This window comes from Colletotrichum higginsianum, chromosome 1, assembly GCF_001672515.1.
Source record: "Colletotrichum higginsianum IMI 349063 chromosome 1, whole genome shotgun sequence".
NCBI classification, from domain to species: Eukaryota; Fungi; Ascomycota; class Sordariomycetes; order Glomerellales; family Glomerellaceae; genus Colletotrichum; species Colletotrichum higginsianum.
The window spans coordinates 2,914,511-2,929,073 of NC_030954.1; the positions used below are offsets into that span (position 1 = coordinate 2,914,511).

At 58.7% G+C, this 14,563-nt stretch overlaps 4 protein-coding genes across 4 annotated transcripts; 1 reads left to right on the top strand and 3 right to left on the bottom strand.

Annotated features, from left to right (window-relative positions):
- Positions 1-916: 916 nt before the first annotated feature.
- On the bottom strand, positions 917-2,787 carry CH63R_00899 (Methyl-CpG binding domain-containing protein 4; the record flags this gene model as incomplete). Its single annotated transcript, XM_018295874.1, has 2 exons — positions 917-1,899; positions 1,962-2,787. The coding sequence occupies 2 exons, from the start codon at positions 2,785-2,787 to the stop codon at positions 917-919; spliced, it is 1,809 nt and encodes a 602-aa protein (XP_018164236.1).
- Positions 2,788-5,171: 2,384 nt separating this feature from the next.
- On the top strand, positions 5,172-5,978 carry CH63R_00900 (RNA recognition domain-containing protein; the record flags this gene model as incomplete). Its single annotated transcript, XM_018295875.1, has 5 exons — positions 5,172-5,212; positions 5,471-5,494; positions 5,565-5,621; positions 5,695-5,822; positions 5,878-5,978. The coding sequence occupies 5 exons, from the start codon at positions 5,172-5,174 to the stop codon at positions 5,976-5,978; spliced, it is 351 nt and encodes a 116-aa protein (XP_018164237.1).
- A 2,467-nt stretch (positions 5,979-8,445) lies between these two features.
- On the bottom strand, positions 8,446-9,574 carry CH63R_00901 (SURF4 family protein; the record flags this gene model as incomplete). Its single annotated transcript, XM_018295876.1, has 4 exons — positions 8,446-8,583; positions 8,644-9,137; positions 9,200-9,312; positions 9,411-9,574. The coding sequence occupies 4 exons, from the start codon at positions 9,572-9,574 to the stop codon at positions 8,446-8,448; spliced, it is 909 nt and encodes a 302-aa protein (XP_018164238.1).
- A 2,825-nt stretch (positions 9,575-12,399) lies between these two features.
- Positions 12,400-14,563, bottom strand: CH63R_00902 (Ppx/GppA phosphatase; the record flags this gene model as incomplete). The annotated part of the gene is made up of 3 exons (XM_018295877.1): positions 12,400-12,598; positions 12,682-14,271; positions 14,457-14,563. 3 exons carry the CDS (start codon positions 14,561-14,563, stop codon positions 12,400-12,402), a joined length of 1,896 nt encoding a protein of 631 aa, XP_018164239.1.

Here is a 14,563-nt window from a genome sequence, read left to right on the forward strand (position 1 = left end):
GCCTGCCTTTTCCAGACGACATGTCAACCGGGCTCCAACTCACTGGCTGTCGGACTCATCAAGGCCACGTAGTCACGCTGTATCCGACTGGACTGGCTGATTGACTGACTGACTCTCGTCACATAACAACAGCATCCCGTGACGGAAAGCATGAATGGCGTCAGGGCATTCAGCAGGCTGGCGGGTGCAGCGAGAAGAGAGAGAGAGAGAGAGAGAGAGAGAGAGAGAGAGAAACGTGGCGTGCCGTTGATCTGCGCATGGCGTCGCCCCGTGTGGGGTAGCAGCACATGGTGGGTGGCATAGAATGGCCGTGTAGCCCTGACTCCTGTGTGCAGAGTAGGTACATGTAGTTACCTATGGGGCAAGACCCGGACCGGACCTGGATGCTGCCTGTGAAATGCCTTCAAGGGGGGGTTTGTGAGACAAGACTTTTTGACTTCACGGGGAGCGACGATCCGGGCGTGGTGCGATGCCGTGCCACGAGGTTAAGTGAGAGGGCGTCCGCGGAGGGTTGGTTGGGATGCAGCATCATTGGCAGTGAGCGACTCGAGTAACGCGAGGAAACGGGCTGCCGACTCGGCGTTGGCCGGTACTTGTATACAATAACGTACATCGAATTGGATACTTTCCATGTGAAGATGGAAACGGACATTTCAGCATGGTTACGACTGAATCATGTCACCGTCCATGTGAGACTCGTTCTCGTTTGAATGCTTCTGCGCCCATATGCTAGCTACTCGACTATCTGTGTCACCGAGAAGCCCGTCGTCTATCGATGCTGTCATGTCTACGTCTGAGAGTGTGCGTAAGTGCACCCCTTGCGTGGTGTGGTGCGGGTATCAAAACCAAACTTCATATCCAGCCTCGGCCGAGACCAATCATGAATAAGTAAAAACCGATGCGCGTGACCCTGACTCTAGCCTGACCGCGGCTCGTCGAGAATCACCAACCCGCCCGTGTCGTCATAGTCCACCCGTCCTTCATTCACAGCCCTCCGCACCTCGTCCCGGAGGACTGTCCTCTCGCCTGTCACGGGATCCCATTCCCAGCCTTCGCGCATCCACATCCACCGTAGACACGCCCGGAGCTCCTTGTCGTCCGGTCGCACTCTCATCCACTCGGGTTGGAAGTTGGGGGCGGCGCCTTTGCCATTCCAGTCATCGGCCCGTCCCAGGAGCTCGTCTCGGCAGAAGATACGCCAGCTGTCGAGGGCGTATTTGCCCTGGGTGAAGTGGCCCATCTCCCACGCCTCGTCGGCTTCTGTGGCGTGTTCGGCGATAACAGGACCAGGAGAATTAGCGCCACTAGGCGGCCGTAACGTGTGCGCTTCGACATCTCTCTTGTCGTAGTTTTTCACTCGATAGACAACGCCTGCTGTCGGTGGCTGTACGAGCCAAGCTCGGGCGTATCGCTGTATCGCCGCCGTTCGCACGACTGAGAGACCCAGGTGGTGGATCATGCCCATAACCGGGACGGTCACCTCTGGATCAGCCAGGGCGGCTGGTGTCGGAAACCGCTCCTTGACCTTGTAGAAAGTGGGGATGGCCAGCGTACCGGCCGTCTTGACGAGGAAAGTGACGACCACAAGCAGCCAGAAAGGTTCGTGAGCAAACTCTTCCTGAACCAGACCAAAGTGCGGCGCCGATAGCGGCGGAAAGGGGATCGTCGACACAAGACCACCGACGCGTTTCGGCTTGGGAGACGGTCTCGTCTGCGGCTGGCGGAAGAACGGCGATTTCACGGCCGTCTTCCGCCTTGGCGAAGGCTTCGGGGGAGCTAGGTCTCGGACTTGACCCGTCTCAACTCGTCGGGGGACAATAATTCGGACGAGTTCGTCGGAGACGGACTGCTGCGCGGGGATGGCCAGGATGGCGTTTCTGCCCGAAGACCCCCGGCTGTCTGCGGGCCGCCGACTTTTAAAGAGCCGGAGTTGTCGTCATTGATTCCGCTAGCTGCCGCACCGGTATTTTGGGCCTGGCTTGTCGCCTGAAGCGGGTCTCGTATGCTGGTGGTGGTGGTGGTGGTGGTGACGGCGGTGGCGGTGCCCTCCTTCGGGGCCTCAATCTCTTGAGACTGCTTGCGAGGCGTGGGATTAGGCGTGGCGATACCATGGCATATGAGAGCCGAGGTGCCGCCAGTCTGGGCCGTGTCAGCGGGCGACGGAGTTGCTGGTTGCTGTCCGGTGCTGGTGCTCGTGCCCGTGCGTGGCGAATGTTGGTTTGTTGACGGTGCGAAGTAGTGAGAGGTAGATGACTTGGTAGCGGATCTCTGCCGTTTGGCTCGCTGCCTAGGCTCTGCTTCGTTCCCGTCCTCGACAACCTCCCGTCCGCGCTTGGGGGCAACGGAAGCGGCCTCTCGCTTGATAACTCGCTCCCGTTTGATGGCGGCGGGTCGAGATTGAGATTGAGATTGAGATCGAGGTCGGGGCACGGCGGCGAGGCCTGATCGATGAACCCGCAGCAGGGCGGCCAAATTCTTGATGGCCTGGTCAGTCGCTGCCCAACCCTGGCGTAGCTTCTCGGCTGCTAGCGTGGCTTCTTTGACTCGAGGGATGTAGGCTAGAATATCTCGCGCATCCAGCGGCGAGCGAGCCAGGTCCGCCTCCTTGATTGAGGCAGCACTCTCCAGCATCAGGTTCCAGTCCTCGTATCCGCTGAAGAGACCGAGGTCGTAGATGGCCAGCTTCTCGTCCCAAGGGGTGCCGTGGGCGAGGAGGACGTCGAGCATGAACGGCTTATCCTTGTCGGAAACGTCGAATCCGACGAAGATGTCACTCGCTAGTGCCATTGCCGTTGATCTGAGTGGACTGACGAGCGAGGGGGGGCGAGTACTGGAAATATCGTGTGATATCGTGGGATGCGGGTATGATGAAATGGCGATGAATCGGGCGGAGGATTGGGTGATGGACTGAGCAGCGGCGACTTCGTTGACGGGAGTGAGTGGTGGAATGAGCAGGAGTGAAGTTTTCCCGACGGCGCAAGGGGGCAAAAAAGTAATTCGGGAAGGAAGTGAAATGTTTCGGAGATGGGTTCTGAGGCCCAGGGCAGTGAACTAGGTCAGTAAGAAGCACCCCGAGGTTGCTCTGTTCTTCAGTTGGCTACGAAGCCGGCTGGCGTTGAAAGCGCGCCATTGTGCGTTGTGGGCGGTCAATGACATTCAGTTCCGGCGTCAAAGGGACATTACGACACCGACGCAGGGGGACGAACCACGCTGGAAGGGGGGAGATGGGGGGGGTATATGGGGATAGGGATGGGGATGGGGAGGAAACTCTTTAGCAATGACAACGGCGCTGCTGGGCTGGTGAGGCCGGATGTCGTCAGGTCTGTTTTCAGGAGAGACGATTTCCGTTTTCCACTCGGTACAACAAAAAAAACATGCTGGAGGTGTGGTGTGTTTAGCCTCATGCGGGTCCCCTGGGCCGGCTCGTCAGGTACGCTTTTCCATTCCCCCTTTCCTTTCAGTGTTACCAAGGTCAGCCACGCACAGCCTGGAGGGGCGGTGAGCTTGTCCTGCCTTTGGCTGAGAAACAGAGACCCGCCCCTGGTTCAAGACCTGGAATGAAACATACGGGTAGCTTGTTGAAAGAGACGGAAGAGCCTAAACGGCGGACACTTGTCTAGAGCCATGGCCTTGTGGCTGACGAGCTCGCGTGCGTTGGTGCCAGCGGCGGTTATTCATTGTCGATCAACAAGTCGAGGAAGGATTATGGGTAGTTATAGGAGAGACCTTGGCCTGTCACTGCTGCAGACGAACCAGACCTGATGAAGCCAGGCTGGTTGGCCCAGCTGAGTGGAAGATGTCCTGTAATAGGCTGTCGTCGAACTGTGCCAGCAGCCAAGACACCTAGTAAGGGACCTTACCTTAAGCTGGTATCACTGGCTATCAGCATGCAATCCTGCTGTTCAGGGGTGCGTGTGCCTCAACCCGCCCGTTTCCCCAGATTATGCGATAGGAGAGGGAGAGGGAGAGGGAGAGAGAGAGAGAGATAGCCTGGCTGGTACGCTGCTATCGCATTGATCGAGTTGCGCAATCTGGGACCTCATCTCGTGACTTGTCCGGAGGTCCACTTCCCTCTCCTAAGTTTCTTAATAATCAGCATCACTGGACAGTGGACAGTGAACAGCGGGCGGGCGGGCGGGCAAGCTGGGCAGCGCAGGGCAATCCTCAGGAACCACTGCATGAGAGCCGCTTGCTCGAGCGTTGTTCCAAGACGGGTGCCGCATTGATGACAGCAGGTTTATGGCGTGGTCGGGGGCCCAGCGCTCATACTGCCGTGGCCGTGGCCGGTTCAACTCTGTCCAGCAACGACGGCACCGTGTGTGAGTTTTTGCGTCTGTTTTGAGGGAGAAGCACCGGGCGTGTGAATCCCCACCAACCCATGCCGCCATGTCGGCCGTGTCGGCCCATATGGAAGTCACGGAATGCAGTGGTGTGGTTGGTACCTGAATGTGGCAAGTCCAGTCGAGGTCGGTCGCCAAGGCATCTATCACACACACAGACAGAGTACAGAGTACAGATGCATACTACGGATATCTCTCCGCGAATGACAGAACCAGCCCGTCCGGCGCCGGCGAGCTACGGACGAATCCCCAGTCAAATGACATTCCTTCCCTTTTTGGGGCGCCCAGATTCTGCTGGCTATCCTCCCCAGTAAACAATGTCGGGGTCATCTTACCTACTTGGACCAAGGCAGGCCCGAGTGTGGCAGTGACAGTAGCCAGCCAAAGTCTATCCGGCAAGCGTTGAATGTGATGTTTTAGTGGGCGGAGACCGAGATAGGTCTTCGGTGCTGCGGGTGCAATGCAATATTTTGGGGAGCTGCGAGCGTGCCACGTCTGCGGAAAACCGAGGCCGGTACGTACCGTCCCAGCCCAGCTCCGCACAACTGCCTTGCCTGCCTTTGCCTGTCTTGACGCATGATGAGTGGCCCACCGCGTGACGGCCTGTGGGGCCAATCGGGTCACGTGGGAGCCTTCGCCCAATCCTTGCCTCCAGCCAACCCGTCGCCTCATTTACTGCCTACTCCCCATTTTCGCCGTTCCTAGAACTTCCAGATCCTGTCCCAACTCCCGCCCATCCCCCCCCCATCAAATCCAGCGCGTCCTTGTCATTTCCTACGAGCGTTCACCAACCCGAATCGAACACTCTCAGCGTCAATCGAGCATCGAGAGATGAGTAGTCGCGGCGGTAAACTAGCCCCAGAAGTCAACCGGTGAGTCCGAAGTCTTGTTCAATGGCAAATCTGCCTGTGTATATCTCTGCATCCTTTCCCTGCCTTGCACACACGCACACGCACACGCACACACATACCATACGACACCCCGAGCCGGCCAACGTCACCCCACGGTCCATGCCGTACATGTCCGGCCCTGCCGACCTCGATCCTACTCCGAGCCCCGATTGATACCACCTCCGTTGCACCGCTTGATGATAATGATGGAACATGCATGACTGACTGGTTACCGTACAGAGCTCTGTTCGTGAAGAACTTGAGGTAAGCCTCGCCCACACTCGCTCGATGTCGGCCAAGCGACGTTCTGCATCAATGACTGACACGACAATAGCTACAACGTAACTCCAGAGGAGTTGTTCGACCTGTTCGGAAAATTCGGCCCTATCCGGTACGCTCATGCCAGCCCCGGTCAATGATCGCTCGATCGACCTTTTGACATCAGTGACTAACCTCTGCTACAGACAGGTCCGCCAGGGCATTGCTAGCGGCACCAAGGGTACCGCATTCGTTGTCTATGAAGACGTAATGGATGCGAAGCAAGCTTGCGACAAGCTCAACGGTTTCAACTTCCAGAACCGATACCTCATCGGTATGTCGGTGCCGATCCTCCTCCGTCGCCCACATCGTTGCTAACCTTTCCCCAGTTCTCTACCACCAGCCAGAGAAGATGCTCAAGTCAAAAGAGGACCTCGAGGCCCGCCGGGCCAGTTTAGCGCAGCTCAAGAAACAACACGGTATCGATTGACAATCCGACGGGTCTGCGGCACGCCTCCAGACATCCTCCTCGTCTGCAGGCCCGTCTATGTCTTCACGTAATTCGAGCGCTTCTCCGGATCAGAAGACGATCCTAAGAAAGGGCAAGCCGACCATCACCGGGCACGCACGCGGAGCCGGTGTACGATTCGCCGACGGAGTGCGACCCAACTCGCTCCAGGCCCAGACTTGCGCTTGATACGTCAGGGGGTCGTGAAAACCCCCCCATGGCCCGTCCAAACATCAAGCTTTTGTTCTGGTTGGGATCCTCACGGTGCAGAGACATGCGCAACATCTTTCGTTCGCTTGTTTTGGCTTGAAAACGCCCGAAAACTCACTCAACCTCTCCTGGAGAGTATCATGACCTGATATGAATCTTGCGCGATGGAAGGGGGCAGTTAGGGAATAGGAAACCCGGGTTGAGCCGTCCGTGGACTCCGATGCTATCTTTTGTCCCGGCGGTGTTGTTTTTATATCATTTGTTTTTCCTTTTTGCTGAATTTGGGAAAGGGAGGGGGCGTATCACCTTTGCTTGTGGATTACCTTCCTTCGACACTCTTCACTGCAAGTCACTATCTTCAGAGAATGCATGACAATCGAGGCCTCGTCCTCGTATTCCCCTGCTGCCGGGCCCAAGGCCCCTCCTTCTCAGAACGGTTAACCTGAATGCGTTGATAAGCAGGGTAGCCCGCTATGTGTTTGTTGTTGTCCAATGATGGTCCACATGTTGCCAAACTCGATCACTCAGGATGCCATGGTTGCAAATTAGCATATTTCTCAAGGATGTGTTTCATTGTCTCCTGTTCGGCCTTTGCCACACAACGTCGCCGAGGTATTGGTCTTGCTGTCCGCTGCTCCGTCGGGTGCCTCGATTCGGAACGGGCTATAAGCCCATGTCCTGGTAGATGTTCACATATGCCGCCGCTCGGTTGTCCGTGCCGAAAGCCGAGACGGTCTCCTTCGTCCGCCCTGATGCTCCCTACCTAGAAGTAGTCCGGCCAGTGCCAGTGAGGGAGCGTGAGGATGTCTGGTCGAGGAGGGCAAAATAGGTAGGAAGACGCTGTAGTGTGTGTTGTGTGTGTGCGAGGTGGTAGTGAGCTCCTTCGGCCGGGGTGTGCCCAAGGGAACTGTCTGACGCAAGGCGGATCCGGGCACTCGATCGCCGGGGGACGCCTGTGCGAGTGTTGTGAGACCGAGGTTTTCCGACACAGCGGAGGCGGAGGCGGGGGAAGGGGATGTCGCGTGCGTGCGGGCGGATCGAGGAGTTATGCCGTCCGTTGCTTTACTTCGGGAGAAGGGATGCGGGCGAGGCTTGAGGAGGATTCTCTCCCTCCTTCCCCTCCGACGGGGACGAGCCTCGTCGGATCGGCGGTGGTCCCTTCCGGGTCCGGAAGCGGCGCCGATGGACGTCGGAAGCGGCGAGGGCTCTTGAGAGATCGGGACTCCGGGCCCGGAAGGGGGGGGGGGGGGATGTGGCGGTCACAGACGATAGAGAGAAAATTTCCCGTTTGATCTTCTCACCCTCCGGCACCACCCACTTCGCCGGTGTGACTTCCCCCGTCGAGGAGCCACCACAACCGCAGGCTTCCTGCGTGTTGTCGACCGGCGGGTGGGGTGGAGGGTTCCCCAGTGTCTAGGGGGCTTAGACGCAGAAGTCCGATGCAACGGTTCCCCTAGACGAGCATCCCCCCAATCTCCCGTAGGACGAGAGTTCACCACCCAAACTCGTCCTCAAAACAAGAGTGGGCGAGGACTTTCCACTGAAGGGCAACATCACGGAATGCAAAGACGGTCGGGGAGCAAGGAGACCGAAAAGAGGGGGGGGTCCCGACGGGGAGAAAGTGAGGAGGGACAATGCCGCCTTCGACGGGCGTGCGTACGATCCACACAGATCCCGCCAATGACGAGCGGCCTAATCAACAGCCATGCTCCCCCCCTCCCCCCCCTCATAGGGACCGGGAAGAACCACCTGGGATGCAGGTCGCTGAGAAGGAGGACCATTCCCAAACCGCCTTCCGCCTTAGTGCCGCAGCTTGGCGAACACCAGCTAGGGGTCCGCAGACTTCTCCCCTCTCGACAACCACACACACACACGCACGGCTCATTAAGCTGCCGAGACAACGGCACCCCAAAAAGGTGCAGAAAATCGTGTGTGAACTTGAATATATCTTTCTCCATTCCTAATGCGCAGCTTAAACTTGCCCGTTCCTACTATAGAACCCCTTCTGCGTCTACCCATCATATATGCTTCAATGTGACTCTCGTAACCCCACCCAGACGCAAACCGCAGAGCGAGACAAAGTTTGCAACTTTTTTTGAATGCCGTTTGTAATGCCAAGAAACTGACCCTATAACATCGATGGTCTTCCTCACTTCTCTCTGTCTGTCTCTCCTTTATCTCCAAGGTGTCCCTGCCATTTCCGAGGCCGGGCCTCTGGCTGTTTTCGTTCCTCCGCTGTTTAGTAGACCTTCTTCTTCTCGTCGATGGAAAACTGGCCGGGGCCGGCGTTGACGAGCAGGAGGAGACCTCCGACGATGGAGAGGATCTGGAAGAAATCGTACTTGGCGAAGTCCTTGTGGGGGTGGTGCTCGTGGAGCTGCGGGTTTGTTAGTAGTTGCGCGATGCGAATCGGGTGTTAACGGCACGGAGAACTTACAGTCCAGAAGTTGTTCACGAGAATGTTGAAGATGCTGAGAATGAGGACGAGCAGGGTGGCGCTGAACTTGGCCTTGAAGCCGACGACGACCATGACGCAGGCGACGAAGCCGATGATGGAGGTGATGATGCGCCAGACGGACCACGAGCCGCTGAAGACGAAGCCGACAAAGAGGAAGATGAGCAAGACGCGGCCGGCAAGCTGGAAGTACATCTTGCGGTCCTTCTCGTCAAGCTGGGGCAGGCCGGCGAATGCCTTGGTCTTGCGGACCCACGAGTCGGAAAGCACCATCAAGAGACCGCCAATGACGGACAGGTTGCGCAGGAAGAAGTTAAGGTCGAAGATCAAGCCGTACCCCAGAGCCTGGGTGGTGACGACTGCCATGAGGCCGGCAACGGCGTAGTCGGAGTACTTGCGGATGATGACGAGCGTGGAGCAGGCGAGCATGGCGAGGACGTTGACGATGAGGAAAAGGTGCGTGATACCGTTGGGAACTGCAGAGGGTTAACTTAACGCTCGACCACCACGTCGGCGGTTTGTATGGTCCTAAACGTACTGTGGCGGTAGTCGTGGAGGTAGAGGAGCTGGTCGCTCCATTGGGTGACGATTCTGAGGGCATCCTCGAGGAAGGTAACGACAATCAGGAAGCGACCAATGGCGGGCAGATAACTGGCGAGAGATCCTCCATCAGCACACGCGGTCCACGCACGCGATCACGAGTTTATGGCGCGGCTCCCCGGCAAGGAGCTCTAGAGGGTCCAACTCACGGCTTGATTGGCTCGCTCACAGAGTCCAAGAGGTCCTCAATCTTGCTCGTCTGTTGACGGATCATGTCCAGAGGGCTGGACTCGGAGTTGTCCGCACTCGGGCCGCCAAAAGACGCGGGACCACCGGCGCCCAGGCCGTAGGAAGGGCCTCTCTGCTGAGCCATCGCGGGGAGGGGAGAAGGATCGACGGAGGTGGGTCGTAAAGGTAGCTAGCTAGGTAGGTCGGTTGACGTGGCTGTTGCACACAAGAAGGTACAGACAGGCCGGCTGTTCGCTCTGGCGGTAGTGGCAGCGGTGGCGGTAGGCTTGTCTGTTTTTCAGAGAGAAAAGAGTCGTCGCCAGAATTGACGGTATTGTTTGGCGGAGAGAAGACAAGGGGTCTTGTCCAAAACCGTGGGGAGAAAAACTAAAGAGGGTGAATTGGAAAGCTGAGGAGATCCGAGGGCTAGCCTTGACCTTGACGTTTCGGTGAAGGTAGGTTTAGTCGTGAAGATTGCGACGGAAGGGTTGGGAAAAATAAGAGGAAATAAGAGATTGGCAAAGTGGCCCGTTGGTCGGCGTTTTCGCTTGCACTTGGAGTGAGGGTGTTTTGGGAAGGGCAAGCAAGCCGTGAGCTATCGAGGGTTGGTGTTTTCGAAGGGGGGTAAAAAAAAAAAGAAGGGGTTTGCGACTTTGTAGTGTCGAAGGGGGAGGGGGAGAAAACGAGACCGAGCGAGGATGGAGAAAGGAGGGCAAGCTGGCCTGAATTGCCTGGATGACCTCAGATTTGGTACAATGTGTCCTTTCGAGCCTCCCATGATGGACAGTGGACTGACTGTACACGCTGATGCTCAGAGGTCCCGAGGTATCCACCTTTTAGACAGAACACCCAGAACGGGTAGGTCGCTGGGATGTACCTGCACCTCTGCTCGGTACATGGATCTTTGCCTTGGCCGCCCGCCCCCGCCGATGTACTCGCTGGGGGCCGAAGTACCGGCCGTCCAGTGGGGACTTTGCAGTCTCACTGGACTGAGGAGCTCAACATGCCGCCCTACTGTACCTGTAGGACCCCCAAGGAGGAAAGCCTAAAAAGGGTGCCCACGGGTTACGGTTAAAGATACGTATCCGCACGCGGTGGGCTGCAACACCCGGAACCAGCCACTGAGCGCTTGCCGCTTGCTGGTCTAACTTTCTGCGTACGGGGCTGGCAAGGGCGCCTTCAGGTCCTGGACATCGGCACGAACGCCCTAATGGTTTCTTCGTCCGCTTGTTTTCTCTTCAGGCCGCTGTTCTCAACCTCCCTACACGCTCTCCCCTTTCGTCGTGTCAAGTTTCAACCCGCATGCGCCCGCCACCGTCGTCCACCCACTCGCCCGTGTGAATTCGTTCCTTCGAGTAATGGCGAATGCAACCCGAGTCGCATTACAGAGACTGAAGACACGCTGCGTTGGGGATTAGCAGCCGGTTGCCTGCAAACCGGGTTGCAGTGAATCGGTTGTTATATGGATGACTTGACCCTGGTTCGTTCCCTGCTCGTGAATGCTCCGTCTGATTGGCGGACTGTTCCATGCGCGATAGCAACTTTCCGTTTCATGGCCTTCCATTTACGGTTGCGGTGGCTTGCTTTCGCCCACCACTTTCAACGTCGAGTCTATGTAGCCAGCCAGACATCTACCAGCTTCCTTTCCTGACAACCTGGAAGCAGAGATGGTGCCGAGTGAGAGAAGACGGATTTGCTAGGCATCTATCTTGCCGCACAATGCCTGGACCGAGGCTTCATGGGCCGTGCTACGGATGGTCATTAGGGCAAGAATCATGCACGTCAAAGTTTTGCTCACAAGCATCGCAACATTGCGGTCCTTTCCCAGCCAGCAACGTGGATTGACAGCGAAGAACGGGGTCGATTTTTGCTGGATCGAATTGGTCTGTGACTTTTCTCGCGACTCGCATGACCTCGCTGTGAACCCAACAGAAGGCAACGCAGTTGTCCACCGTCGATACCGTGATGGCAGCCACTTCTTCTGCAATCCGTCGACGAGCCAAATGACTCTTGAGGCCAACCCCCAATGCCATATAGCCTGGCGATGCTGACGAAGAGGAGGCCCAGCCGTGTCAAGGGTTCGGAATTAGCGGGAAAGGTCAGACTGACCGCAGGAGCAGTGTGCCCATCCCCTCTCCAGAGGAATGCAATTGAAAGGTTCGAGAAACCCTCTCCTTGAATATGGCTTGGGTCTCTCCACTGGGGTTGTTTCCCTGGATACGCAAAACATCTCCTAGCATACCGAGGTGGCCGCTTTTGCAACAAGGTCCAGGAGGCAACACAATGTCCCCCCTCTACCAAACTGCCTGTGGTGACATGTCCAGTATTGGTTTGCGTCGTTTGGTACGCGTCATTCTCCGCTGCTGGCCTCTGAAAAGTGATCCGTCTAACCCCTTTTACTACGAACTCTCCCGAAATTGTGTTGCTACCGTCTCCGGGTGCTCGTAGGAAGACGAGGTCGCTGGCGCCCTGTATTCACAACATCCCGCGCCATCCTCTGCCCGGAAACTTGGAGAGTCTGATGCAGGGAAGGGAAACCTCTCCCCTCCATCCACCATCAGTCGGCCGCGCTCTCCCCGATGTGACAGCAGTGGACCCGGGACCGGCCAGGACACGGTTCGATCTCGGAAGTGGATGGCGTCCAAGGCCCCAGCAACGCCCCAGACAGAGGCTCACCCCTAATATTGTCAGGGGATGAGTCGCTGGTTTCGTTTTTGCATACTGTTCTGTCCCACCGTCTCACTCGCAGCAAAACCACTCGACGATTCAATGCATTTTCAATGGTCCGTTTCAAAACAGAGGTTTAGGAGGCAGACACCGTATCGCGAGCTACATCCCAGGAGGTTGCCAAGAGCACAGTTTTGAATTAAGGAGGAGGAGAAGGAGGAGGAGAAGGAGGAGGAGAAGGAGGAGAAGGAGGATGAGGGGGTATATAGTCCACGAGACCGTCCACGGTCGTATAATGAAAAGCTACTGCTTCATTTCCAGAAGCCGGACCGTGACCTTCTTGTCCGGCCGCGTCCCGTCCTTGCGCTTCTTCCCGACGTTGGAGAGCCGGCCCTTGACGTCCTCCGGGTCGATGCCCACGGCGGCGGCGGCGGCCACGTGGACCGTCAGCTCGATTCTCGCCCTCTTCTTCTCCGGGTCCACGGTCTGCGTGGCCTCGAACCTGTTGTCGTCGACGTCGTCGTCCTCGTCAGCATATCCCGAATCAAGTGTCGACCGCGACCAACCACATCCTTTTCAACGTACCTCAGCGTCGACTCTAGCTCCTCGACGGTCCCGGGCCACGCCGGCACCAGGTCGACCATGACGGCCGCCACGGCGCCGAGGTACTCGGCCCAGAAGACGCTCTCGGGCCTCGCCTCGGCGACGAGCCCCTTCAGGTTCCCGTACAGCTGGGCGTCGATCGGCCCGAGGTTCGACCCCCACCGCGCGCACGTCGTCAGCCCCAGCACCGCGCGCGCGAGGTGCGTCAGCCCCGGCGCGCTGGGGTCCCGCGTGACGGCCTCGTGCAGCGCGTACGACGCGTTGGCGTCGTCGTCCTCGCCCTGGTGGATCCAGACCTGCCGCGCGAACAGCGGGCCCAGGCCCAGCGAGAAGACGGTCGGCGTCCGCGAGATGTCGACGTTGACGGGCACCGCGCCGTACAGCGTCCTCAGCACGGCGCGGGCGACGACGGCCATGTCGCCCCTCCCGCCGCCGCCGCTGTCGCCGGCGTCCTCGTGATGGCCCTGGATGGGGAACCCGGCGAGCGCCTCGAGCGGGTTGCTCTCGCGCACGCTCTTGGGCAGCTTCATCAGCAGGGCGCCGTCGCGGTTGGAGCCGCCGCAGAAGGTGACGGTGCGCAGGTGCGGCACGGCGCGGATGAAGGCCTCGACGACCTCGATGATGGCCGGGAACTGCTGACGCCGCCGCTTCGACATGCCGTAGATCTTGCCCTCGTGCTCGCGGTGCACGCGCCGCATCTTGTCCGTCTGCTTGAAAAAGTCGCCCGTCACCGTGTAGGTGCCCACCGAGGGCAGCGGATACGGCTGGATCGGGTCGTTGTGTTGCAGCATGCAGCCGTAGCCCCGGAACCCGCCGCCGCACAGGTAGGCGTCGATGCCGCCGGCGACGGGGCCGGTGCTGGTCCCGGTGTCGGTCCCGTTGGTTGCCGCGGCCGCGTGTTCCGCCTTGGCCTGCGCGAGCGCGGGGAACCTGTCGCAGAGCTTCGCAAAGGCGCCCTGCATGCTCGCGTTGAGCTTCTGCCTCTCCTGGGCGCGCACTTCCTCGGGCTGCCCCTCGAGGACACGGATCAGGCGCGCGGCGCCAAATGGCATGCTCTCGCCGGCCAGGGCGGCGGCGATCTCGTAGTCGGGCAGGCGCGTGTCGACCCAGGTCATCTGGACGGAGCCGCCGCCGAGGTCGAGGAACAGGCCGCCGCGCGAGATGTCGACAAAGGCGGAGCGCGAGCCCATGACGGCGCCGAACAGGGTCTCGACCTCGGGGGCCAGGACGTGGACGCCAATGTCGGCGGCGGCACGGATGGCGGCCAGCATCTCGCCGGCGTTGGCGGCGCGGCGCATGGCCTCGGTGGCGAGAACGGAGAAGTGGGCGGGCGGGACACCGTACGAGACGGCGATGCGGCGGAAGCGGGCGAGGGTGCGGGCGACCTGGGCGATGGTCTCGGCGGGGAAAGTCATGGGTTTGGTGGCGGCGGCGGCGGCGGCATCATCATCGGAGGAAGTGTTGGTGTTGAGGGCATCGAAGAGGGAGATGCCGGCGCGCTCGCGGTAGATGGGCCGGAGCAGCCGGGTCTGTGGCGGGGTGAGGTCCGAGATGGAGAAGCGGATGCCGTTGCTGAGGGTTGAGGTTATCAAGTCAGTCTTGCGGCAGTAAGCCGTCTTACCCGGTTTCCTCGCATCGTGCCCAGGACATGATACCCCGGAGACGATCTCGAAGCGGGAGACGGGGGGGGGATGAAGGGAAGAAAAAGCAATTCTCAATGCGAAAGAAACAAAAGAAAAAACCCCGAGTCGACTGACCTGCCCATATCAACGAGCGCATACAGGTGATTGGGACCTGCGGGGTCCCATCTTGGCAGCAGCTGCTCAAAGTTGTCAAGCGTTATGATGTCAGAGCTCGAGGCCAT